Below are 27,403 nucleotides of genomic sequence, written 5' to 3'. Positions count from 1 at the left end.
AGGGCTCTGGTGAAGCTATATAGGCCAATCCCCTGTATGGTGATTATAATGAATTATAGAAAGATTGATGAACTCCAACCATACCATTGACTTTGGATGATGGAGACGGGAGGTCATCAGTGGCCTATGCTCCACTGGGAGCCGAGGACCCAAGAAGAAGGAGAAAAAGTTGCCCTTTTTCATCCTTCCTCTTCCTGGAAGTGGTGCTTGGAACTTTTGTTGGTGTTTCTGTAGCTCTGAATTTTTATGGGATTGGGTTGCTAGCCCTATGCCCAACCCTCCTCCTTTCGCTGCTGGGCTTAGGACCATCCATTGTGGAGTCCTTGGCCCAAAATAGTGACTGTTTATTCCCATCCATTGATGCTACTTTACATGCGGAATTCCGTCAGCATTTTGTGCATTTTCCAATTACTGCTTTCAAAGACTCCATCTCCAAACCTCTCCAGGGCAGAGATTTATGACTTACTGAGAGAAGTTTCTCCCTATCTCCATAGTTTATTCCTTTCCATTGATGCTGCCTCACCTGCTGAGTTCATCCAACATATTGTATTAATTTAAAATTTTCCCCTTTCCTGAAAGTATATCCTTTAGTTCAGGGGTTCCCAACACTGTCAGCAAGAGCTCAAGAGATTGCAGCTACGATCTGTGCAAAGTCATCAAGGCAGTAAAACAACAACAGTCACCCACACTGGACCCCTACAATTTGCCTAATGATACAACCAATCAACAGACAGCACAATAGCCACTGCTCTACACACTGTTTTTACACACCTGAAGAAGAGGGATGCTTATGTGAGAATGCTGTTCTTGAACTATAGTTCAGCATTCAATACCACAATTTCCTCCAGGCTGAACAAGAAGCTCAGAGACCTCGGCCTTCGAGGTGCAGCTGGATCCTGGACTTCCTGTCAGATCGCCGGCAGGTGGTAAGAGGTCCCTCACCTCTGCCCCTTTGACCCTCAACACAGGTGCCCCTCAGGGCTGTGTACTAAGCCCCCTCCTTTACTCTCTGTATACCCATGACTGTGTCACCACCCACAGCTCCAATTTGCTGATGACACTACACCGATTGGCCTTTTCTCAAATAATAATGAGACAGCCTACAGAAAGGAAGTCATCACCCTGACACAGTGGTGTCAAGAAAACAATCTCCCTCTTAATGTTGCAAAAAGAAAGGGACTGGTTGCGGACTACAGGAGAAATGGAGACAGGCTAACCCCTATTGACATCAATGTATGTAGGGTTGAGAGGGTGAACAGCTTTTAAGTTCCTCGCCAGAAACATCACCATGGTCTGTACATACCAGCTGAATAGTGAAAAAGGCACAACACCGCCTCTTTCACCTCAGACTGTTGAAGAAGTTTGGTATGGCCCCCCAAACTCTAAGAACTTTCTATAGGGGCAGGATGAGAGCATCCTGTCTGGCTGCATCACTGCTTGGTATGGGAACTGTACTTCCCTCAACTGCAGGGCTCTGCAGAGACTGGTGCAGACAGCTCAGCACATCTGTGGGTGTAAACTTCCTACTATTCAGGAATTTTACAAACACAGGTGTGTATAAGGGGCCAGAAGGATCATTGGAGACCTGAGTCACCCCAAACACAAACTGTTCTAGCTGCTACCATCTGGGAAACGGTACCGCAGCATAAAAGACAGGACCAACAGGCTCCAGGACAGCTTCTTCCACCAGGCCATCAGACTGCTTACTTTATGCTGACACAACTGAATTTCTATGTTATATTGACTAGCCTGTTGTACATAATATTTATTATAAATTACTACAATTGCACATTGCACATTTGAACAGAGACATAACGTAAAGATTTTTACTCCTCATGTATATGAGGGATGTAATAAAGTAAATCCAATTCAAATCTTTCTTGACACACAAACCCCTTTGCCCACTAATCATTCCCAGTGAATCTCCTCCAGACCGCTTCCAATGTAATACATTTTCCTGAACACAAGAGATTCTGCAAATACTGGAAATCCAAAGTAACACACAAAAATTGCTGGAGGAACTCAGCAAGGTCAGGCAGTATCTATGGAAAGGAATAAACAGTCAATGTTTCAGGTCGAGACCCTTCCTTAACTATGGAAACTAAACTACATGTAATACTCCAAACTATACCCTGCAAATCTGCATAAAACTACCTTTAAAGCACTACTTACTTAATTTAACTATTTAATATAAATACAGTTGACTGTAATCGAGATTTTTCTCTAGATTATTATGCATTTCACTGTAATACTGCTACTAATTTAACAAATTTCACGACATATGACATATTAAACCTGATTCTGAAAACAGGGGTTCCCAACCTTTTATATGCCATGTAACCCTAGCATTAACTGAGGGGTCCGTGGACCCCAGCTTGGGAATCCCTGCTTTATACCCTTCACAAAAAAGGTTGATGCTGAAACCCAACAGGAGGAATTTCTAGAGTACCTGTGAGATGGCTTTTTAGAGCAGCTCATGGTTGAGCCCACTAGGGAATCAGCTATTCTGGATCGGGTGTTGTGCATTGAACCAGAATTGATTAGAGAGCTTAAGGTAAAAGAACCCTTTGGGGAAAGTGATCATAATATGATCAAATTCACCCTGAAATTTCAGGAGAAGCTAAAGTCAGATGTATCAGTATTACAGTGGAGTAAACGGAATTACAGAGGCATGAGAGAGGAGTTGGCCAGAATTGACTGGAAAAGAACACTGGCAGGGATGATGGCAGAGCAGCAATGGCTGGATATTTCTGGAAGCAATACGGAAGGCACAGTATATATACATCTCAAAGAGGAAGTAGTATTCTAAAGGAAAAATGGCACAATTCTGGCTGATTAGGGAAGTCAAAGCCAAGATAAAAGCCAGAGAAGGCAAATAGAGCAAAATTTAGTGGAAAGTTAGAGGATTAGGAAGTTTATAAAAACCAACAGAAGGCAACTAAAAAATCATTAAGAAGGAAAAGATGGAAAACGAAAGTAAGCTAGCTAATAATATTAAAGAGAATACCAAAAGTTTTTTTATAAAGTGTAAAAGAGAGGTGAGAGTGGATATCAGACTGCTGGAAAACAACACTGGAGATGTAGTAATGGGGGACAACAAAATAGCAGACGAATTGAATAAGTATTTTGCATCAGTCTTCACTGTGGAAGACACTAGGAGTATGGTGGAAGCACCAGGTACTGGGGCCCTTAAGTGTGTGAAGTTACCATAACTAAAGAGAAGGTTCTTGGGAAACTGTAGGGTCTGAAGGTAGATAAGTCACCTGGACAAGATGGTATACATCCTAGTGTTCTGAAAGGGGTGGCTGAAGAGATTTGGAGGCATTAATCTTTCAAGAATCAGTGGATATTGTGTATTTAGGTTCTCAGAAGGCCTTTGACAAGGTGCCACACAAGGCTACTTAACAAGTTAAAACATACTTAACATAGTATTACAGAACATGGTATTACAGAAGAGATACTAGCATTTATAGAGCATTAGCTGATTAGCAACAGGCAAAGAGTGGGAATAAAGGAAGCCTTTCCTGGTTGCTTGTTGGTGACTAGTGGTGTTCCACAGGGATCTGTGCTGGGACTGCTCCTTTTTACGTTATACAACAATGACAGAATTGATAGCTTTGTGGCCAGGTTGAGATGATACAAAGATAGGGAGAGAGGCAGGTAGTTTTAAGGAAGTAGAAAGGCTACAGAAGGACTTAGACAGATTAGGAGAGTGGGCAAAGAAGTGGCCGATGGAATAGTGTTGAGAACTTTGGTAGAAGAAATAAAAGGGTAGACTACTTTCTGAATGGCAAGAAAATACAAAAATCTGAGGTGCAAAGGGAATTGGTAGTGTTCCCTAAAGGTTAAAGGTAGAATTACCTAATGGTTAATTTGCAGGTTGAGCCAGTGGTGAGAAAGACAAATGCAATGTTAGCATTCATTTCGAGGATGAGACTATAAAGCAAGGATGTAACTTTGAGGCTTTATAAGGCACTAGAGAAGCCTCACGGAGTATTGTTGAGCAGTTTTGGGCCCATTATCTAAGAAAGGATGTGCTGACACTGGAAAAGGTTCAAATGACATTCACGAAAATTTTGGGATTGGAAGGATTATCGTATGAGGAGCATTTGATGGCTCTAGGCCTGAACTCACTGGAATTCAGAAGAATGAGGGGGTTCTCATTGAGTGTTGAAAGGCATCGATAGAGTGGGTATGGAAAGATGTTCCCTATAGTGGGGAGTCTAATAGCAGAGGACTCAGCCTCAGAATAGAGGGGTGTCCAGTTAGAACGGAGATAAGGAAGAGAGTGATGAATCTGTGGAATTTGTTGGTACATGTGGCTGTGGAGGCTGTCATTGGGTATGTATGGTAGTAGTTGATAGATTTTTGATTAGTCATGGCATGAAGGGATATGGATAGAAGGTAGAAGATTGGGCTGAGAAGAAGAATCAGCTATGATGACATGACGGAGCAGACTTGTTGGGCCAAATGGCCTAATTCTGCTCCTATATCTTATGGTTTTATGTCAACACTTAGGGGCTGCCTCCAGCACAATTTTTGTTCTGTGTTGATCGTTGACACAAATGATGCGATTTCACTGTATGTTTCGGTGTACACTTCACAAATAAAGCTAATATTTGATCACTGTTCCCTTTAAGCTGCACAGGTGTGTGGCCGCACAGGTGGATTTTTCTTTAATATAAAGTTTTATTAAAGTGCCTTGTGGTTTTCAGTCTGTGTAAAAATTTCCTGATCAGGCCAATAATTGTTCCGCACAACTGTACAAAAAATTGAGGAAACTTTGTCTTTAATCTTTATAATGAATTGATCTGTATGAACAGTATGGGAGACAAGTTGTTCACTGAACCTCAGTACATATGACAATAGTAAACCAATTTCTATTTCAGTCATCTGAATATGAACAGTCTTACAGGAGAGAGTTTAGATTTCCATCACTCTGAAGAAACTGACCAATTTCACTGCCATAGCCCCCTGCTCCCATTTTAACATTAGTTCCTTTATTTTAGATTCCTTCACCAGGAGAAACTACCTTTGTGCAAATATCTTATCAAATCCTTCAGCCACCTTTGAATTCCTCAACCTTCAGTACTAAGGAGTAGTTATAAAAACCGGCCTTTGTAATTTTAGACTTCAAGATATTAATCTTTCTCTTGATCCACTCTGCCGACTCCAGCCACTCATTCCACTCATCAGGTCACCCAACGTAATTTTGTTTCTGACAATGGAACAGATAATGGAATGGGAAACTGCCTTCCTACAATAAAATTACTTTAACATTCATTCTTTTTTCTTTTTTGACTCGGCAGTGACGGGTATTCACAAAATAGGAGGTACCATATAGATGTTAAAGGTTACAGAAAACTATTTTATTAATTATACAAAATGAAATAAAATACTTCATAAAATAGAGGAGGAAACAAAATGATATTTCTTAACCAATCACTGAGTTGATCAACATTATTCCAAAGGGAACCTCGGCTGTCCAACAGCCTTTTAGTCATAGAAAAGTACAGCACAGAAACAGGCCCTTTGGCCCATTACGTCTATACTGAACCATTTAAACTGACTACTCCTATCAACATGCACCGGGACCATAGCCTTTATACCTCTGCTATTTCCCAGTCTTCTCTCTCTGCCTTAGTGCCGATCATTACCCAGCCTATGGCAAAATCCTAATTCACACAAAGAAGTTGCCCCATTTTATAATTTTCAAAAGCTAGCATAATTCCTTCTCTAGTATCTTTCCATTCAGTCATGGTATCACTATGCATCCCCTTATTTCTTGTGACCCTCAGTTGTCGCAAATCTCAAAGACAGAGACAGCATTTCTGCAGAAAGACATATTCAACGTTGTTGGCTATTCTCAAGGCTGTGCATCAGTGCTCTTGTACATTCTCAAATCATTCCAGGCTGACACCATTTTGTCTTACAACGTCCATTTTGTGTTACACACCTGGTAACATACCAAGAAGGAATCAAGAATGACTTTTGTTCAATTTAATTCTGGGCTAACAGTTGCTGTTCCCACTAAGCAGGCATCAGAATCAGAATCAGATTTAACATCACTGACATGTCATGAAATTTACTGATTTGCGGCAGCAGTACCTTACAATTCAAATTATTTTTAACTATAAATTGGAATAAAAATATATTTAAAAAATTAAATGTAGTGCAAAAAGAGATTTAAAAAATTAAAATACTGAGGAAGTATTCATGGGTTCATTGTCCATTGAGGAATCTGATGGCAGAGGGAAAGAAGCTGTTTCTAAAGCACTGAGTGTGTCTTCACAATTCTGTACCTCCTCCCTGATGGTAGTAATGAGAAGGGCATGTACAGAGTGATGGGGTGGTCCTTAATGATGGATCTTACCTTTTTGAAGTACATGTGATGTTGAGAGTGATTTTTTTTTTACACACCGAGTCAAAAATGACCTATTTTTTAAGTAGGAAAGTGTACAAAGTACAAGACCAGCCATAAGTTACCAAATGGCACAACATGTTTGAACAGCAGTATGACATATTCTTCCTCCTCCTTCACACCTTCTCATGTTTTAGCACTTATTTTACGTGGGTTTCAGAGAACCTGCAAAGTAATTTGTAGCAATACAGTACCATCTCCAATCCCTTTGCCCCACCTCCGCAGTTTTTCACTCAGCAGGTTCTCTCATAGTTTCTGTGGTCAGAAATAGGAAAACAGACATTTGGTGAGATGGGTCTAGGGACAGATTTAGCCAGGTGATCAAAGGAAGCTGTGGGGAGAAGTGTCAATTTCAAAGGCAATGAGCAAATACACTTCTCTAGAGATGCGAGTGAAAGATAAAGATTAGCTTTATTTGTCACATATGGTCAGTTGACTGTCATTGGAGACCTGTGGGAGTTTTTAAAGTGGAAAAACTGTTCCACTCTCTTGACCTTGGAAGTCCGGGTCCAGTGGTACTAGTAGTTGTCACAACTAGGGTCTTCCTCGGTTGCAGTGGATGAGCATAACTTCTGTGCCTCGTCATACCCTTCGCCCTCTGTGGAGTGTGGCAGAATTGTCTTCCTGGCCATTGGATCTCACTGTTGATCTCATCTGCCCAGTAGATCAGAGCTAACTCGGACAGGCATGTCCTATCTCACCAAGAACCTTTTTCTGTAGATCTGTTTCAAAAAGCCAAATTAACTCCACTGTGACTTAACGCTGTAGAACAATAAAGCATGAAACTTCCAAAAGGAGTGAATCCAAAGGGGAAGTTACCATAGAACCATAGAACTCTACAGCACAGTACAGACCCTTCAGCCCTCCATGTTGTGCTGACCCATGTAATCCTTTAAAAAAAGTACTAAACCCACACTATCCCATAACCTTCCATTTTTCTTTCATCCATGTGCCTGTCCAAGAGGCTCTTAAATACCCCTAATGTTTTTCCCTCCACCACCAACCCAGGCAAGTCATTCCAGACACTCACAACCCTCTGTAAAAAACTTACCCCTGATGTCTCCCCTAAACTTCCCTCCCTTAATTTTGTACATATGCCCTCTGGTGTTTGCTCTTGATGCCCTGGGAAACAGGTACTGACTATCCACCCTATCTATACCTCTCATAATCTTTTATACCTCTATCAAGTCCCCTCTCATTCTTCTACGCTCCAAAGAGAAAAGTCCCAGCTCTGCTAACCTTGCTTCATGTGACTTGTTCTCCAAATCCAGGCAACATCCTGGTAAATCTCCTCTGCACCCTCTCCATTGCTTCCACATCCTTCCTATAATGAGGTGACCAGAATTGAACACAATACTCTTAAGTGCGGTCTCACCAGAGATTTGTAGAGTTGCAACATGACCTCTCTACTCTTGAACTCAATCCCCCTGTTAATGAAGCCCAGCATCCCATAGGCCTTCTTAACTACCCTATCAACCTGTGGAATGACTTTGAGGGATGTATGGATTTGAACCCCAAGGTCCCTTTGTTCATCCACACTCTTAAGTAACTGACCATTATTCCTGTACTCAGTCTTCTGGTTTGTCCTTCCAAAATGCAACACCTCACACTTATCCGGATTGAACTCCATCTGCCATTTTTCTGCCCAACTCTGCAGCCTGTCTATATCCTCTTGTAACCTTTGACTACCTACAGCTCCATCCACAACTCCTCCAATCTTCATGTCATCTGCAAACTTACTCACCCATCCTTCCGCCTCTACATCCAGGTCATTTAAAAAAAATCACAAATAGCAGGGGTCCCAGGACTCCACTAGACACCAACCTCCAGGCAGAATACTTTCCTTCCACAACTACCTTCTGCTTTCTTCCTTTAAGTCAGCATGGATTTGTGAAAGGAAAATCATGTCTGACGAATCTTATAGAATTTTTTGACGATGTAACTAGTAGAGTGGATGGGGAGAGCCAGTGGATGTGGTATATTTAGATTTTCAAAAGGCTTTTGACAAGATCCCACAGGAGATTAGTGTGCAAACTTAAAGCACACGGTATTGGGGGTATGGTATTGACGTGGATAGAGAATTGGTTGACAGGCAGGAAGCAAAGAGTGGGAGTAAACGGGACCTTTTCAGAATGGCAGGCAGTGACTAGTGGGGTACCGCAAGGCTCAGTGCTGGGACCCCAGTTGTTTACAATATATATTAATGATTTAGACAAGGGAATTAAATGCAGCATCTCCAAGTTTGCAGATGACACGAAGCTGGGCGGCAGTGTTAGCTGTGGCTGTGAGGAGGATGCGAAGAGGATGCAGGGTGACTTGGATAGGTTAGGTGAGTGGGCAAATTCATGGCAGATGCAATTTAATGTGGATAAATGTGAGGTTATCCACTTTGGTTGCAAGAACAGGAAAACAGATTATTATCTGAATGGTGGCCGATTAGGAAAAGGGGAGGTGCAACGAGACCTGGGTGTCATTGTACACCAGTCATTGAAGGTGGGCATGCAGGTACAGCATGCGGTGAAAAAAGCAAATGGTATGTTGGCATTCATAGCAAAAGGATTTGAGTACAGGAGCAGGGAGGTTCTACTGCAGTTGTACAAGGCCTTGGTGAGACCGCACCTGGAGTATTGTGTGCAGTTTTGGTCCCCTAATCTGAGGAAAGACATTCTTGCCATAGAGGGAGTATAGAGAAGGTTCACCAGATTGGTTCCTGGGATGGCAGGACTTTCATATGAAGAAAGACGGGATCGACTAGGCTTATACTCACTAGAATTTAGAAGATTGAGGGGGGATCTTATTGAAATGTAAAAAATTCTAAAGGGATTGGACAGGCTAGATGCAGGAAGATTGTTTCCAATGTTGGGGAAGTCTAGAACGAGGGGTCACAGTTTCAGGATAAAGGGGATGCCTTTTAGGACCGAGATGAGGAAAAACTTCTTCACATAGAGAGTGGTGAATCTGTGGAATTCTCTGCCCCAGGAAACAGTTGAGGCCGGTTCATTGGCTATATTTAAGAGGAAGTTAGATATGGCCCTTGTGGCTAAAGGGATCAGGGGGTATGGAGAGAAAGCAGGTACAGGGTTCTGAGTTGGATGATCAGCCATGATCATACTGAATGGCAGTGCAGGCTCGAAGGGCTGAATGGCCTACTCCTGCACCTATTTTCTATGTTTCTAAGTCAATTTTTTTATCCAAACAGCCAAGGTTCCACTTATCCCATGCCTCATGACTTTCTAGATGAGTCTCTCATGAGGGACCTTGTCAAATGCTTTGCTAAAGTCCATGTAGACCACATCCACTGCCCTACCCTCATCAATTTCTTTTGTTGCCTCTTCAAAAAACTCAATCAGGCTCGTGAGGCACGATCTTCCCTCCACAAAGCTATGTTGACTATCCCTGAGTAGACTGTACTTCTCCAAATGCTCATAGATCCTATCCTTAAGAATCCTTTCCAGTAGTTTGCATACCACTGACGTAAGACTCACCGGTCTATAGTTCCCAGGTTTCTCCCTATTACCTTTTTTAAACAGGGGAACTACATTTGCCATTCACCAGTCCTCCGGCACTTCCCCTGCAGCCAAGGAGGATTCAAAGATAATGGCCAATGCTCCTGTAATCTCTTCTCTCAGTTCCCACCACAACCTGGAGTGTATCATATCTGGCCCTGGGGATTTATCAATCTTAATGTTTTTAAGAAGATCCAGCACTTCTTCTTCCTGAATCTTCACACTGTCCAGCACACAGGCCCGCTCTACTTCGACCTCATCCTGATCAAGATCTTTTTCACTTATGAATACTGAAGCAAAGTATTCATTTAGGACCTCCCCAACCTCCTCCACCTCCAGGCACATGTTGCCCTCTTTCTCCTTTAGCAGTCCCACCTTCATTCTCATCATCCTCCTATTCTTTACATACGCATAGAATGCCTTGGGGTTCTCCTTAATCCTACATGCCAAGGCCTTCTCATGCCCCCTTCGAGCTCTCCTAAGTCCCTTCTTTAGCTCCTTCCTGGCTACCCTATATTTCTCATAAGCCCCTCCTACTTCCTGCTTCTTTTATCTAACATATGCTTCCTTTTTCCTCGAGGAGTTGCCTCACATGTTTCGTCAGCCACGGTTCCCTTTTCCTACCATTTTTTTCCTTGCCTCAGTGGGACAAACCTATCCTGAACCCAGCTCAAGTGGTCCCTAAACTTCTCCCACATTACTTCTGTGCTTTCCCCTTTGAACATCTGTTTCCAATTTACTCTCACTAGCTCCTGCCTCATCCTGTCAAAGTTAGTCCTTCCCCCAGTAAGCACTTTACCATTTCATCTGATTTTATCCCTTTCCATAGCTATGCTGAAGCTAAGGGAGTTGTGGTCACTCTCACCAAAATGCTCCCCCACCAAGAGGTCTGTCACCTGACCAGGTTCATTACCCAGAACTAGATCCAGTATAGGCTTTCCTCTTATCAGCCGGTCCACATACTGTGTCAGGAATCCCTCTTGAACTCACCCGACAAATTCAGCCCCATCTATACCCCTTGCACTCAGGAGGTGCCAGTCAATACGAGGGAAGTTGAAATCTCCCATATCTACTACTCTGTATTTACTGCTCCATTCTAAAATCTGCCTGCTTATCTGCTCCTTGGTGTCCCGAGGGCTATTTGGGAGCCCATAGACTACACCTGGCATAGTGATTGATCCCTTCCTATTTCTGACTTCCACCCAGACTGACTCTGTGGACATTCCTTCTGCAGCGTCCTCCCTTTCTATAGCCATGATACTATCCCTGACCAGCAATGCCACTCTCCCCCCCCCCCCCCTTTTCTACCTCCCATCCTATTCCTTTTAAAACACCTGAACCCCGGGACCTGCATCATCCAATCCTGCCCTTCCTCCAACCAAGTTTCCGTAACGGCCACAACATCGTAGTTCCACGTACTAATCCATGCTCTAAGTTCATCCTCCTTGTTCCTAATACTCCTAGCATTGAAATAGACACATTTCAACCTCTTTAACTAGCTACAATTATGTTCTGTCCCCTGCCTGTCCTTCCTCATCAACTCAGAACTCTTAGTATCATGCCCTTGTCCTTCTACCTTAATCCCTGCACTCACATTCTGATTCCCACCCCCCTGCCAAACTAGTTTAAACCCTCCCCACCAGCTCTATCAAACCTGCCCGCCAGGATATCGGTCCCCTGGGATTCAAGTGCAACCAGTCCTTTTGTACAGGTCATACCCGCCCCAAAAGAGGTCCCAATGATCAAGAAATCTGAATCCCTGCCCCCGCTCCAATCCCTCAGCCACTCATTTATCCTCCACATTCTATTCCTATTCTCACTGTCGCATGACACAGGCAGTAATCCCGAGATCAGTACCTTTGAGGTCCTGCTTTTTCAACTTCCTTCCTAACTCCCTGTAGTCTTCTTTCCGGACCTCTTCCCTTTTCTTACCTGTGTCATTGGTACTGTTACGAATGTGCCACAACTCTGAGGGGCCGAAGGGTACAAAGTAGCCCCCTCCTTTGTGAGAATCGCAAGATCGCTATTAATTCGGGTCTGGGACCCAGGAAATGAGGGAGAAAATCCACAAGGTTTTGGAATGTGTCCTGGCCTCAGCGAAACAAAGCCACTGATAACGGCCATTGTCTCTTGGAGACGGAATTGTGTATTGAGTACTGTACTATTCATTGAAGCCCCTCAGGGGATGACCAGAGTGGGCTGGTTGAGGGATTGCATCATCCCAACCTGATTGACATCTGAGACCCCGTGAGTAAGGGTAAAAGAGGGTCTGGGGAACAACCCCTTTAGACGCACCAGAAGAAACGCTGGAAATCCAGTGACAGCGTTTTATAGCAAAAGCCGGTGGGGCCCGTGTGCGTCCTCCCTTGCCTGGGTTGGCGGGCATACCACGGAAGAACGGCTTAGCTAAAGGAGAGGCCACAAGTGAACGGCCACACCAACGGGACTCCTGACGGATCGAAATCATAAAGGTTGGAAAACCCGTAGCGGTAACTGTTCCCATTCTATTCCTATTTCTCTCTCTCTCCAACAAAGTGCAACACAGCGACAACCAAACAACGGCAGCTTGTGGAACTGCAGTGAACTGTATATTTCAATCGGACAATTCATTATCCCCTAGACAACGATAGAGCTATTTCTTATTGATTATTATTATACCCGCACTTTTAGATTTAGTATTGACGACATATATTATCTGTATGTTTGCATTGATATTATTTTTGTGTATTTTTACTAATAAGTACTGTTAAAAATAGTACCATCAGACTTCAACGGACCTCTCTATCTTTGCTGGTAAGTGACCCAGTTACAGGGTTCATAACAACGTGGGGCTTCGTCTCGAGACTTGACACCAAATTGGAGGGCCAGTGAATCAGGCTTGTAAGTCCAAACTTGGATCTGGTTGCACAAGTAACCAGTTGGGAAACCAGCAAAGATGGACGTGGATGAATTTATAGAAACCCCAACTCTGGAGGCGCTAGAGGCGGCCACAAAGTCGGACTTGATAAATATTGCGGAAGGACTAAACCTTGCAGAGGTGAGGTTGTCAATAAAAAAGCAGGAGGTGCGGAGGGCCATAACTCAGTATTATATTGTGAAGAATGTGTTTTCGGCTGAGATATTGGAAGATATCCCTGAAAAGGCACCAGCTAGTGGGACGGCTCAGTTAGAGTTGGAGAAATTAAGGTTGGAACATGAAATTAAGTTAAAGCAGCTGGAAGCAGCTGAAAAGGAAAAAGGGCTGAAAAGGAGAAGGAAAGGGCTGAGAAAGAGAGGGAAAGAACTGAGAACCAAAGGGAGAAGGAAAAACAGAGGCAACATGACTTGGATGTGGAGAAGTTAAGGCAAGAGCGAAGAGCTCAAGGGTCAGACCGAGAGGAGCGGTTTAATGTTAATCGGGAGTTTAGGTTAGTACCTCCGTTTGAGGAGACGGATGTTGATAGTTATTTCTTGCATTTTGAAAAGGTGGCAGTGAGTCAGAAGTGGCCCAAAGAGCAATGGGTGGCGTTGTTACAAAGCATGTTAAAAGGGAAGGCACAACGGGCATATGCGGCGTTGTCCATGGAGGAGGAGGAGTCTGAGAATTACGAGAAAGTAAAGAAGGCCATTCTTCGGACCTACGAATTGGTACCTGAGGCCTATATACAAAAGTTCAGAAATTTAAAGAAAGGGTGGAATCAGACATATGCAAAGTTTGCCTATGAGAAGGGTGTGCTCTTGGATCGTTGGTGTGCAGCAGAAATAGTAGAAGAAGATTTTTGGCGTCTCAGGGAGTTAATTCTGATTGAGGAATTTAAAGATTGTGTTTCAGATGATATCCGGATGTACTTGAATAAGAAGCCGAATAAGTCCATCTCCGAATTTGCTAGGTTCGTAGATGAATATGCCCTAACCCACAAGACAAAGTTTTCCTCGAATAAAAGTTACCAGAGAGACCGTGGGAATGGTAGAGAAAGCCCGCCGGCTGAGGCAGAGATTCAGCCTGGAGCTTGGGGTAAAATTAAGGAGGAGGAAAGGCAAGACGGCAGGAGAGGTCCTGGCTTGACCTGTTTTAATTGTGGAAAGGTGGGTCATATTGCATCCAAGTGCCTTGCTCAGAGGAAGGAGACAGGAAAATGGAAAGCAGCAGTCCCTATAGGATGTGCTGTTGTAATCAGTAAATCGACGAGAGAGCCCCAGGTAGACAGAGTACGAAAAGGGTCTGAGAAATGTATTTCAGAAGGAACCCTGTCTGTGAGAGAGGGAGACACACCAGTTCCAGTGCGGATCTGGAGAGACACGGGAGCTGAGCTGTCATTGATTAGCAGTAAGGTACTGGATTTTGGTCGCAAGACTGGAGAGGTAGCTTTGAGAGGCATAGGAAAAGGGACAGAAGTGTTGCCCTTGCATAGGATCATTATAAATTGTGAGCTGGTATCTGGTCCAGTTGAAATAGGGGTGCGATCAGAATTCCTGAGAACTGACATAGGCGTCCTTCTGGGTAACGATTTAGCTGGTGGTGACGTTTGGTTGGCCATGGAGCTGATGAGCCAGTCTGTAAGTGTTGAGGACCCGCCCCTAGGTTCCAAGATCTATCCCGCATGCGCGATCACTCGCAGCATGTCGAGAAAGGCAGCTGAGAACGAGACCAGTTTAAATCCGGCCAGTATCGATTTGGCTGAGACATTTTTACCAACACTGTACCAAAAGGAGTTAGAGGGTGGTAAAACGGAGAATAGAAAAGTGAAAGAGAGTAAGGGAGAGGAGGTAGTCCTGCCCTTAGCCAGGAGGAAATTTATAGAGGCACGAAGTAAAGATGAGAAACAGATAAGGCTGTTAAAAGGTCCAGGGTTGGACATGGATGATCTGTCTGGTTTGGCAGAACTGTTTGAAGAAGTTGAAAATTCTAAAGGTGTTCCCGATAATGAAATGAGGGCAGTCCTAGATGAAAAGGATGCCATTACCTTTAAGAAGTCTGCTGAGTTGGCAAATGAGGTTGTTTCAGCCCGCGGGGTTGAGTTTACTCCAGAAGGGAGTTGCCCAGAGAGTAACTGTGAGGATCAGGGGAATTTAGAATTTGAAAAGGGTACGGGTATTGAAAGCCCACTCTGGTCATCCCCTGAGGGGCTTCAATGAATAGTACAATAGTATTGTACTATCCCAATAGTATTGAGCCGAGGGATTGAACCTTGTGGATTCTCTCCCTCATTTCCTGGGTCCCAGACCCGAATTAATAGCGATCTTGTGATTCTCAAAAAGGAGGGGGCTACTTTGTACCCTTTGTACTACTTTGTACTCAGAGTTGTGGCACATTTGTAACACCCTCTTCCTTCAAAGATTTTTACCATTGGTAAAAATGAATTAATACAGAGCCTTACAGGATTTTAGAATCTAACACAATACAAAAGAGTTTTTTTCACTACAGAGTAATACAGTTATACATTCAATTCGGAGAAGGAAAATAAAAATAGGTGGTTATCAAATTGGAGTCTGATGCTACAAGAATTTATTAAGGTACAAGATGTTAAGCTATTAAAGGAAGTGACAATCCTGATCCTGATGGATCCTGATGGATCGAAATCATAAAGGTCAGAAAACCTGTAGGGGTAACTGTTCCCATTCTATTCCTACTTTTCTCTCTCTCCAACAAAGTGCAACACAGCGACAACCAAAAGACAGCAGCTTGTGGAACTGCAGTGAACTGAATATTTCAATCGGACAATTCGTTATCCCCTAGACAACGATAGAGCTATTTCTTATTGATTATTATTATACCCGCACTTTTAGATTTAGTATTGATGACGTATATTATCTGTATGTTTGCATTGATATTATTTTTGTGTATTTTTACTAATAAATACTGTTAAAAATAGTACCATCAGACTTCAACGGACCTCTCTATCTTTGCTGGTAAGTGACCCAGTTACAGTGTTCGTAACAGTACCAATATGTACCACGACCTCTGGCTGTTCTCCCTCCCTCCGCAGGATATCTTGGACGTGATCAGAAACATCCCAGACCCTGGCACCTGGGAGGCAAACTACCATCCGAGTTTCTTTCCTGCATCCACAGAATCGCCTGTCTGACCCCCTGACTATCGAGTCCCCTATCACTACTACCTTCCTCTTCCTTTCCCTACCCTTCTGAGCCACAGGGCCAAACTCTGTGCCAGAGGCACGGCCACCGTCACTTGCCCCAGGTAGGCTGTCGCCCCCAACAGTATTCAAACAGGAGTACTCATTGTCAAGGGGTACAGCCACAGGGGTACTCTCTAGTATCTGACTCTTCCCCTTCCCTCTCCTGACTGTGACGCATTTCTCTGTCCCCTGTGGCCCCGGAGTGACCACCTGTCTGTAACTCCTCTCTATCACCTCCTCACTCTCCCTGACCAGATAAAGGTCATCGAGCTGCAGCTCCAGTTCCCTAACATGGTCCCTTAGGAGTTGCATCTCAATGCACCGGGTGCAGATGTGGCCGTCCAGGATGCTGGGAGACTCCAGGGCCTCCCACATCTGACACCGACCACAGAATACTGGCCTCACACACATACTAACTCCTTTAGCAATCAACAACTGCCTCATCTCTTTCTGTCACTGCCAAAGCCCGTTGAGCCCTTTCACTCTGCTGCCCGCTCCCAATGCTGCCCACTGGATATGGCTGCCCGCTCCCAATGCTGCCCACTGGATATGGCTGCCTTCTTTTTAAAACTGTTTGCGCTCAACTGGCTGATGTCACGCGCCTGTGTAGTCTGGCCTCTCTCTTCCCCCGAGAACTCAAAATGTCTTCCTGCTGGAAATCCTTAGGTGCTCTCCTGCTGCCTTCGTGTTCCGAATACTGTACATCTCTCTTCAGCATGGACACTTACGAGGGTCAGAGTGAAGAGTTTCAAAATTCAATTTTATTTATCACGTGTACATCATAACATATAGCGAAATGTGTCATTTGCATTAATGACCAACACATCCAAGGGATTGCTGGTGACAGCCCACAAGGGTCGCCACTTGTGAGTCCCTGCTGAAGGAGTCTGCCCTGAGAGTCAGTGTGAATTCAGACAGAGCAGGGCACTTCCCAACTTACACGTCTTAGACTGTGCTCATTAACAAGGGGAGAAATGCAAAGAACACCATAGTTCTCAACGGTATTTGTTCACCAAATATCAGCTTCTGAGCTGATTAGCAGCAATAATACTTGCAAACAGAAGCACTGTTGGAAGTATAGTAACCATTTTAAAATTGAATTGAATTTTGAGATACAGCTTGTTAATGAGCCCCTGCCACCCAATAACACGCGGCCAATTACCCTACTAATCCATATGCCTTTGGAATGTGAGCACCCCGAGGAAACCCATGCAATCATGGGAAGCACCTTTCAGACAGTAGTGAGTATTGAACTTGGGTCACTAGCACTGTAATATATTATAGTAACTGCCACACTTCTGTTAAGGTATTTGCCTTCATTCCTTACTCTCTTTTGGAATAATTTCAGTGTTATTTCAAGACAAGTGACAGGCTAGTGTACTGAACAATGTAGGATATGGATGTGGCACAGGTTTCTTACTATAGTATAAAATGGATTGCTTCTTACCCAGATCTATGACTGGACACCTCTCATTTTCACCGAACAGTTTCAGGAGATAATACAGCAACTTCCAAAACTCAGACGTCTACAGAAAGCAAGAATTAAACATGACTCAAGCTAACCCCAACTTGTCTTCCCAAATAAGTGATATGCCAAACTACAACACATCACCTTTATCCGATATAACAACTCCACCAGCTCAATATACACAGGGTATAACCTTCCCCTGCTACAACCCCAACCTTGCTCCTTACTCACTCAGACATTAATAAAACCTCAGATATTGCACAGTCACACATAAAAACTTTTTTTTAAAGAGGATGGTACAGTAGCATAGCAGTTAGCACATCGTTTACAGCACCAGCGACCCAGGTTCAATTCCTAAAAAATTAAATTTTTTTAAAAGCGCATGTTCTAGAGACATGGAGCATAATGTAACTGTCATTGGTGAGACCACACTCAAGAGAATGGTGCAAAGTTCAGGTCACCTAACTATAGGAAAGATGGAACCTTTTCCTTGGAGCATAGGTGGCTGAGTGAGGGTGACTTTATAGAGGTATATAAATTCAGGAGGGGCAATGTGGATGGTCACAGTCTTTTTCCCAGGGAGAGGAGTCTAAAACCAGAGGCTCAGGTTTAAGACTGTAAGATAAGGGAGCAGAATTAGGTCATTTGGCCCTTCGAGTCTGCTCTGCCATTTCATCACGGCTGATACAACTTTTCTCTCAGCCCCAATATCCTGCCTTCTCCTCATATCCCTTCATGCCTCGACCAATCAAGAATCTATCAACCTTTGCCTTAAATATATATAAAGACTTGGTCTTCATTGTTGCCTGTGGCAAAGAGGTCAACAGATTCACCACTCTTTGGCTAAAGAAATTCCTCCTCTCATACCTGTTCTAAAAGGACACCCCTCTATTCTGAAGCTGTGTTCTCCAGATATAGACTCTCCCACCATAGGAAACATACTCTCTGCACCCATTCTAACAAAGCCTTTCATCATTCGATAGGTTTCAACTAGGTTACCTCTCATTCTTCTGAATGCCAGCAAATACAGGCCCAGAGTCATCCAACACTCTTCATATGACAAGCTATTCAATCCTGGAATCATTTTCATGAACCTCCTCTGAACCCTCTCCAGTTTCAGCAAGTCCTTTCCAAGATAAAGGGCCCTAACCTGCTCACAGTACTCCAAGTGAGGCCTCACCAATGTTTTATAAAGACTCAACATTACGTCCTTTTATATTCTAGTCCTCTCGAAATGAATACGAACATTGCATTTGCCTTCCTCACCACAGACTCAACCTTCAAACTAACCTTTGAGGAATCCTGCACAAGGACTCTCAAATCCCATGCACCTCAGTTTTTTTTGTACTTTCTCTCCATTTAGAATATAGTTACACATACAACATGCTGGAGGAACTCAGTAGTCGGGCAGCATCCGTGAAAACGAGCAGTCAACGTTTTGGGCTGAGACCCTTCGACAGGACTTATCTACATTCTACATGTTGACTTATCTACATTCTGACCTCTCAGTTTCCCAAGAACCTTCTGTCTTGTTATGGTAACTTCACACACTTCATGACCCTTTAACTCTGTTCTAAAGAGTCACCCCTCAATTTTCAGGCTGTGCCCTCTAGTTCTGGATACCTGCACCGTTGGAAACATCCTCTCCACATCCACCCTATCTAGTCCTTTCAACATTCGGTAGGTTTCAATGAGATCTTCCCGCATTCTTCTAAATTCTAGTGAGTACAGGCCCAAAGCTACCAAACACTCCTCATATGTTAACCCCTTCATTCCCAGAGTCATCCTCATGAACCTTCTCTGGACTCTCTCCAATGACAACATCTCCTTTCTGAGATACGGGACCCCAAATTGTTGACAATACTCCAAGTGCAGCCTGACTAGTGTCTTATAAAGCCTCAGCATTATCTCCTTGCTTTTATGTTCTATTCTCCTTGAAATAAATTACAACATTGCATTTGCCTTCTTTACCACAGACTCAACCTGTGAATTATCCTTCTGGGAGTCTTGCACTGTCATGGTCCGGTCTGGATTCTGGTCCACGGACTCCAGGTCCTCCGGCTGTCCCTTGTTTCAGTTGAACTTAATCATAAGCACCTGATGCTCATCTTGAGGCTGGGAATATAAGTGGCCCTGGGATTGAGTGTGGTTGTCTTATCTCTCTGGGGGCAAATGGCTGGTAGAAGGCTAGAATGACCCTGCCATTCATGGACCCAGCAATGCAGACACTGTTGTCTAACTCCTGTCACCTTGGGTTCCCTCCTGATGGAACAACCCCCCTCACCTGCCTGAGTTGTCCTCAGTCCTGGAGAGCCTGTTTGGTTGCCAGGAGGCTCCCACAGCAATGGGGTGGGGTACTGTCATGGTCTGGTCTGAAGTCTGCATTCCGGTTCATGGTCTAGTCTGTGGACTCTGGACTCCAGGTCCTCCGGCTGTCCCTTGTTTTGGTTGAACTTAATCATAAGCACCTGATGCTCATCTTGGGGCTGGGAATACAAGTGGCCCTGGGATTGAGTGTGGTTGGGGGGGGGGGTCGTCTTGTCAAGATTCTCTGGGAGCAAATGGCTGGTGGAAGGCTAGAACGGCCACTTGCCATCTTTAGGCTGCGTTAGAAAACCATTGCTTCTTGGAGCCTTGCTGTCAGTAATCGAAGCTGTCATTGCGGTATGGATTCAGCTATTTCCCGGGCCAGCTGGGTGGCCATCAGCCACCGAGCTAGGTAGGGATCCAGTTGTTTCTGTAGCCAGACAAGGTTGCTGGTTGTAACTGCAACTCGGAACGACCCTGATGCAGAGATGGAACTGTCGGTCATTCTTTGGTGTTTGTATCTTCCTGTCCTTGCCCTGTGGGGTAAGTCTGGCCATTCTGCCATTGCCCTGTGGAAGGAACCTGTCTTGTCTTTGTCTCTGTTGGGTAAGTCAGGTCGTTCTGCCATTACCTGACAGATGGACCTGCCCCACCTTGGTGTGGAGTGAAAGTTGAGTCCCAGCTTGTTGAAGGAGAAGTCCTGGCTCTATGTCTACATACTGTCCGGTCTCATGTTAGCGTCTTGTTAAAGATGAGTCCCAGCTTGTTGAAGGAGAAGTCCTGGCTCTATGTTGATGTACAGTTCCTAGTTTGCCTCTAGACCCCAGAACCCAGGCCTCATCACGTCTTTGCCTGGTTTGGGATCTGAGCCTGAGTCACGACCCAGGATCTGGGTCCTTCCTGGTGCAGTCTCTGGCTCGGAGTCCACACCTAGGCTCCTTGTTCCCAGTCCCTCGTCCTCGTCCTGCTTTTTTAGCCTAGCCTGCGACCTGTCCTGTCCTTTAGTTTTGTCCTGTCCTGGTCCTAGTACTTCAGTGTCTGTGTCCTGCATTTGGGTCCATTCCCAACGCCCTCATTATGACGTGCCTGAGAACTCCCAAGTCCCTCTGGACTTCTGATGTTTGAACCTTCTCCCCATTTAGATAATAGTCTGCACTATTGTTCCTTTTACCAAAGTGCATCATCATACATTCCCAACGCTGCATTCCATCTGCCAGTTTTTGGTCCGTTCTTCCAATTTGTCTAAGTCCTGATGAAATCATTTTGCTTCCTCAGCACTACCTACCCCTCCAGCTATCTTCATATCATCTGCAAGCTTTGCCACTAAGCCATCAATTCCATTATCTAAATCACTAACAAACAGCGGTCCCAATACTGACCCTTAAGGAACACCACCAGTCACTGGAAGCCAACCAGAAAGGCCCCCTTTATTCCAACATTGTTTTCCAGCAGTCTAATATCCACTCTCGCTTCTCTTTTAGTTTATATATCTGAAGAAACTTTTGGTGTGCTCTTTAATATTATTGGCCAGCTTACTTTCATATTCCATCTTTAGCTACTTAATTACTTTTTTGTTGCCTTCAGTTGGTTGTTAAAAACTTCACAATCTAACTTTTGCTCTATTTTATGCCCTCTCTTTGCTTTTATGTTGCTTTTGACTTCTCATCTCAGCCAGTTGTGTCATCTTGCCTTTAGAATAATTCATCCTCTTTGGTATGTAGATATCCTGTGTCATCTTAATTGCTTCCAGAAATTCCAGCCATTGCTGCTCTGTCATCCTCTCTGCCAGTGTACTTTTCCAATCAATTCTGGTCAACTCCTCTCTTGTGCCTCTGTAATTACCTTTAATCCACCATAATTCTGATACATCTGACTTTTGCTTCTCCCTCAGATTTCTGGGTGAATTCTATCATATTATGATCACTTGCCCCTAAGGTTTTTTTTAAATCTTAAGATCTCTAATCAATTCTGGCTCATTGCACAACACCAAGTCCAGAATAGCAGATCCTTCAGTGGGCTCAACCAAGAGTTGCTCTAAGAAGCCATAAGAACATAAGTCATAGGAGCAGAATTAGGCCATTCAACCCATCGGGTCTGCTCCGCTATTCCATCATGTCTGATCCCTCGATTCCACTCAACCCCATAACACCTGCCTTCTCGCCATAGCTTTTGATACACTGATCCATCAGAAATAATCAATGTCTGTCTTCCTTAACTATACCAATGGACTTGGCCTCCACTGCAGTCTGTGTCAGAGCATTTCACAAATTCACAATTCTCTGGCTAAAAAATTCCTCCTTACCTCCATTCTAAAAGGTCACCCCTCAATTTTGAAGCTGTGCCTTCTAGTTCTGGATAACCCCACTATAGGAAACATCCTCCCCACATCCACTCTATCTAGCCCTTTCAACATTCTGCAAGTTTCAATAAGATCCCCAGCATTTCTATATTCCAGTGAGTACAGGCCCAAAGCTGCCAAACACTTCTCATATGTGGACCCTTTTATTCTGGAATAATCGTGAACCTCCTCTGGACTCTCTCCATCCTTTGAGATATGTGGCCCAAAACTGCTGACAATACTCCAAGTGTGGCCTGACAGGGTGGAGGTTTGGTGAGACGGCGGGATTTGTCTGAGGAGACGAGGTTGAGGGTGAAAGAATTTTGAGGAGAGGGCGTTGGGGTTTTGAGAGGGAGGGAGGGCAGAAGGGGTTGAGGGTGGTTGTTTGGAGAGATGGGGCTGAAGGTAGAGGTTGTGAAGGTGAGGTGAGCGGTTGTGTGTGGAGGGTGGCGGAGTGAGGCAGGGTTCCCAAACTCGGTGACCCGCAATTCCCACCAATTCGCTCCCATACGCGTACGGACTCCCAGAGCGCGAAAAGCCCGCTCCCCTCTAGGTGGCGCTGTCCTGCCCCCTCTGACTGATTCGCTCGGCCTCTGATTGACAAGGCAGCTACGATTCCAACAGGTCAGCGTTACTGTCAACCATCAATACAGTCCCGCCCCGGCTCCCGCTGCGACTCACCACCTCCTTCCTATCGAACTTGGCCTGACGAAAAGTCTCCGGGCTGAGGGAAATGGCGGTTCCGGCCCCGGTCCCCTCCAATATCTTACACAGAGCCGTAATCGCTGCCTTCACCGTCATTATTTCGGCCCGACTCACTCGTTCGCTCTTCGGGCGGCAGTTGGAAGCAAAGAGACGTGGAGGAAGGCAAGACCTTCAATTTCCTTTGGCCTCGGTCTCTCTGCCACTTCGCCCCTGCATGGTCGGAGGACTCCCAACACTGCGGTGTCTGCACGTACATTATTTTACAACACGACCAAATGAGCCTGAAAGAACCCCCCCCCCCCCCCACCATACATACATACACACACACTCCTACCTGCCTACCTACCCACCCTAGGTATTTGACAGAAATTAATTACCAGAAACCAGTGAAAAAGTAATGGTCATTGGGGAGGAAGAGCAACAGTTTGGTTCAAATTGATGGCATGCTGGGTCATTAATTGGAGGAGTACAAATCTGCCTATGGCAGGACTGTAGTTCCAAGTTTGGATTCATGGATTTAACACATATAAAAACATGCAAGTATACATAACGTGTACACCCAAGGATGTTCTGGGAGCCTGCAAGTATTACCACATGTTCTGGTACCAACATGGCATTCCCACAATGTTCAGCAGAACATCACATACAACAACAAAAAGAGTTTAAGAAAGATTTGTCTTTCCACAGACAGCCATTCAAGAAAGACATCAAACCCCCAATGTGCAAAAAAAAAGAATACATTGAAATAACAGCAACAGAAGAGTGAAAAACACAGAATATAAAACATCAAACCAGAAAGTCAGTGGAACAGTCCAGGAATATTAGGTTTCAGCTTTGTTCAATGCAGCGCAGTGTTTTTTTGTTGACAATAGGCCACAGAGCCAGCCCACCCCAATCAAAATCACACAAAATAGCAAGAAAAGCAGTGACCAGTAATACATCATAATGTGAATTATAGAGTCCAATCCACAAACTGTATCAATTAAACCTTGCCCAACACCCAAGACTGACCATCCTCCAGCAGCAATGAACAAGAGGGAGAGAGAGACCATTGAACAACAGTGACTCGATGTAGATGACTAAAATAGTCAAATAAGCCACTCTGTTTGGAAGCAATTGAGTATGGGCGGTAAGTAGTGCCCTTGCTTACATCTACAACAGCCTTCAAAAGGCATTGAATAAATACGGGTGATGAAAAAGTTCTCAGCCTTGCTGTTTTTGATTTAAAGTTCTTTCAGAAGTTAAGAAAGAGGCATAAAACTTGTTGCTTCATGATAATTTTAATAAGTGCTAATTGCACAAAGAGAATTGGAAACAAGGAATAGCTGGTGACTAGTTGGGGAGGGAAAAGAAAAAGCAAAGATTTAAAGAAAGGATGGCAAGCCAACATGCTGGGCCTTCTAAACCATAAATGAGAGAGGTTCCATTCAAATTTGTAGATAAGAGTCAACCAATCAGATAACCCCTATTCAAATAACGCAATACTATAGAAGTTTCCAGAATAATAAAGAACTGTAACCACTAGGGGGCACATTGGAACAATTATGTACATGTATATAGGTAATTATATAAAATACTTCCAGGCAATTGTTAAACTTATAAGAAAATAACATTTATATAGTGTAATCCAACAGCCTATACTGAAAAATTAAAAAAAAATCGTGGCAGGAACATATAAAATCTTTGAGACATTTTGCATTCAATTAGGTTTTGCTAGTCCAGGTCACTCCCTCCTCACATTACTTCTCCGGAGTGGCCAAAATCTATTTGAGCAAAGTTAAGATTCCAAAGACATATAACTCTTCATGTAAAGGAATTCATTCCTCATTAAGTCATAGAGCCTGAGAGAGCTTTGGCCCACCAAGTCTGTGTTGATCTTCAAGCATCCAGTTAACACCAATCACATCTTAATCTGAATTTCCTATTATAAAGTCACAAAACACTACAGAAACAGGCCCTTCGGTCTATCTAGTCAACCTGCTTTTCTATCTAGACCTATCTACCTACACTTGGACTATATCCCTCCATACCGCCCTCATCCATGTAACTAACTAGATTTCTCTTAAATGCCGCAATCAATTCCACATCCACTACTTCTGCTAGCTCATTCTATGCTCTCACCTTCCTCTAAATGAAGAAGATCCGACCCAGGTTCCCTTAAGTATTTTAACTCTCCCAAATTTCTAGTACTCGCCCAGACACCAGAGACATTTACGGTAGTCAGTTAACCTTTCAGCTCACACCTCTGGGAAAAACACACCAGTCCTTATCATGGGATCAGAATGGAAAGGATGAGCAGTTTAATTTCTTGGGTGTCAACATCTCTAAAGATCTATCTTGGGCCCTACATATTGATGCAATTACAAAGAAGGCACAACAGCAGCTGTATTTAATCAGGAATTTGCAAGGATAAGTGCCGGGGGAGAGGGAGATCAATGAGCAGGGACAAATCGACAAGGAATCGCATAGGGAGTGATCCCTGTGGAAAGCAGAAAGAGGGGCAGCAGGGGAGGATAGATGTGCTTGGTGGTGGTATCCTGGTATCCCATTGGCAATGGTGGATGTTACAGAGAATTATGTGCTGGGCGCAGAGGTTGGTGCGATGGTTTTTTTTTGTTCTCTTTTGTACTACTTATTTCTTCCTACCCTTTCTCCCATAATATACACTTGTCTCCTATCAGATTCCTTCTTTAGCTATTTGCCTTTTCCACCTGTCATCTCCCAGCATCTCACTTCATCCCCCTTTCCCCCAGCCATCTGGCTTCATCTATCACCTTGTAGCTTGTTCTTCTTCCCCTCCCACTTTCCTTCTTATTTCTGGCATCTTCCTCTTTCCAGTCCTGATCAAGAACCTCGGCCCGAAATGTTGACTGTTTATTCTTCTCCACAGATGTTGTCTGACCTGCTGAGTTCCTCCTACACCTTGTGTGTGTTACTCTGGATTTCCAGCAACTGCAGAATTTTTTGTCTTTATTATTTGATTTTAAAAGTTATATTTCTTATTATAATTTATAGTTTTTTAAGATTATTATGTATTGCACTGTACCACTGCCACAAATCCACAAATTTCACTATATACAGTAAGGCAGTGATATTAAACTTGATTCTGATTCTGATCTTTGGGATGTTGGTGGAAACCTGAGCATGGGGAGGAAACCTGCGCAGTTAAAGGCAAACTTTATACTGACAGTGCTGGAAGCCAAGATTGCCCAGATCGATGGAGTGCTGAAGCAGCAGCTTCACCAGTTGCACTACTCTACTGCCCTATAGCGGTTCCAAATCACTGACAAACACAAAATGGCTGACCACTTGTCCTAATGCTGGGATCTTGGACCTTGAACCCTCAAGCCAGAGGAATCCAGCTTGTCAGAACCTTGTATATCTCAATAGCAAAGTAAAAATTTCAAAGTAAATTTATTTTCAAAGTACTTATACGGAATGTCACTATATACAACCCTGAAAATATTCATTTCCTTGCAGGCATTCACAGTAGCTACAGAAAACACTATAGAATCAATGAAGAACCTGATATCACAGAAGCGGACAAACAACCAATGTTCAAAAGACAACAAACCATGCAAATACAAAAAGAAAAAAAGCAAGAAGTATCAAGAACATGAGTTACATTGTCCTCAAAATTGACTCCAAAGGTTGTGGGAACAGTTCAGTGTTGGAGTGAGTGAAATTGAGTTATCCTCTCTGGTTCAGGAGCCTGATTGTTGAGGGCTAATAATTGTTCCTGAACCTGGTGGTGTGGGACTTGAGGCTTCTGTACCTCCTTCCTGATGGCAAGAGTGATAACAATGCATGGCCTGGGTGATGGGATAGGTGGGGGGGGGGGGGATCTTTCATGATGGATGCTGCTTTTCTGCTCAATGGTGCAGAGGGCTTTGTTTGTGATAGACTGGGCTGTGTCCAATATTTTTTGTAGGTTTTTCCATTCAAGGTCATTGGCATCTCCATACAAAGTGTGACCACTCAGCACTCTCCATCGTAACTGTTTATCGTTTAAGTACAGAGACCAAAACTACACACGGTACTCCATAGAGGGTCTCTGCAAACTCAAATGATGTCAGCAAACTCCTGATGCAAGATTTTGACCTGAAAAGTCAACAATTCCTTTCCTACCACAGATGCAGCTCAATTCCATCACAGGCACAAGCCTCCCCACCTTCAAGGACACAATCTGGAGCTGCTGAGTCAGAAAGGTGGTGTCCATCATTAAGGACCCGCACCATCTGGAAAGTGTCCTCTTCTCATTGGTGAGACCAAATTTGGAGTATTGTATGCAGTTTTGGTCACCTAATTACAGGAAGGATATTAATAAAGTTGAAAGAGTGCAGAGAAGGTTTACAAGGATGTTACCGGGACTTGAGAAACTGAGTTACAGAGAAAGGTTGAATAGGTTAGGACTTTATTCCCTGGAGCGTAAAAGAATGAGAGGTGATTTGATAGAGGGGGATAAAATTATGATGGGTATAGATAGAGTGAATGCAAGCAGGTTTTTTCCACAGAGGCTAGGGGAGAAAAAAAAACAGAGGT

The 27,403-nt window shown here is 43.9% G+C and overlaps 1 protein-coding gene across 3 annotated transcripts in view; it reads right to left on the bottom strand.

Annotated features, from left to right (window-relative positions):
- tedc1 (tubulin epsilon and delta complex 1) overlaps positions 1-23,051 on the bottom strand; it is a 58,832-nt gene extending 35,781 nt beyond the window's left edge. The window contains exons 1-2 of one of the 3 annotated variants that reach the window (XM_059978851.1): positions 22,838-23,051; positions 17,491-17,569 (exon numbers count right to left, since the gene is read on the bottom strand). In XM_059978851.1, the coding sequence (XP_059834834.1) occupies positions 17,491-17,569; positions 22,838-22,957 (199 nt within the window). In that variant the 5' untranslated portion in view covers positions 22,958-23,051. The remainder of the gene's footprint in view (positions 1-17,490; positions 17,570-22,837) is intronic. The other 2 variants (XM_059978848.1, XM_059978849.1) reach the window with 2 other exon arrangements.
- Between the last annotated feature and the right edge of the window lie 4,352 nt (positions 23,052-27,403).

Source organism: Hypanus sabinus, chromosome 9 (genome assembly GCF_030144855.1).
Source record: "Hypanus sabinus isolate sHypSab1 chromosome 9, sHypSab1.hap1, whole genome shotgun sequence".
Taxonomy (NCBI): Eukaryota; Metazoa; Chordata; class Chondrichthyes; order Myliobatiformes; family Dasyatidae; genus Hypanus; species Hypanus sabinus.
Note: the sequence above shows the minus strand (reverse complement) of the source record. Positions and strands in the feature narration are given on the sequence as shown.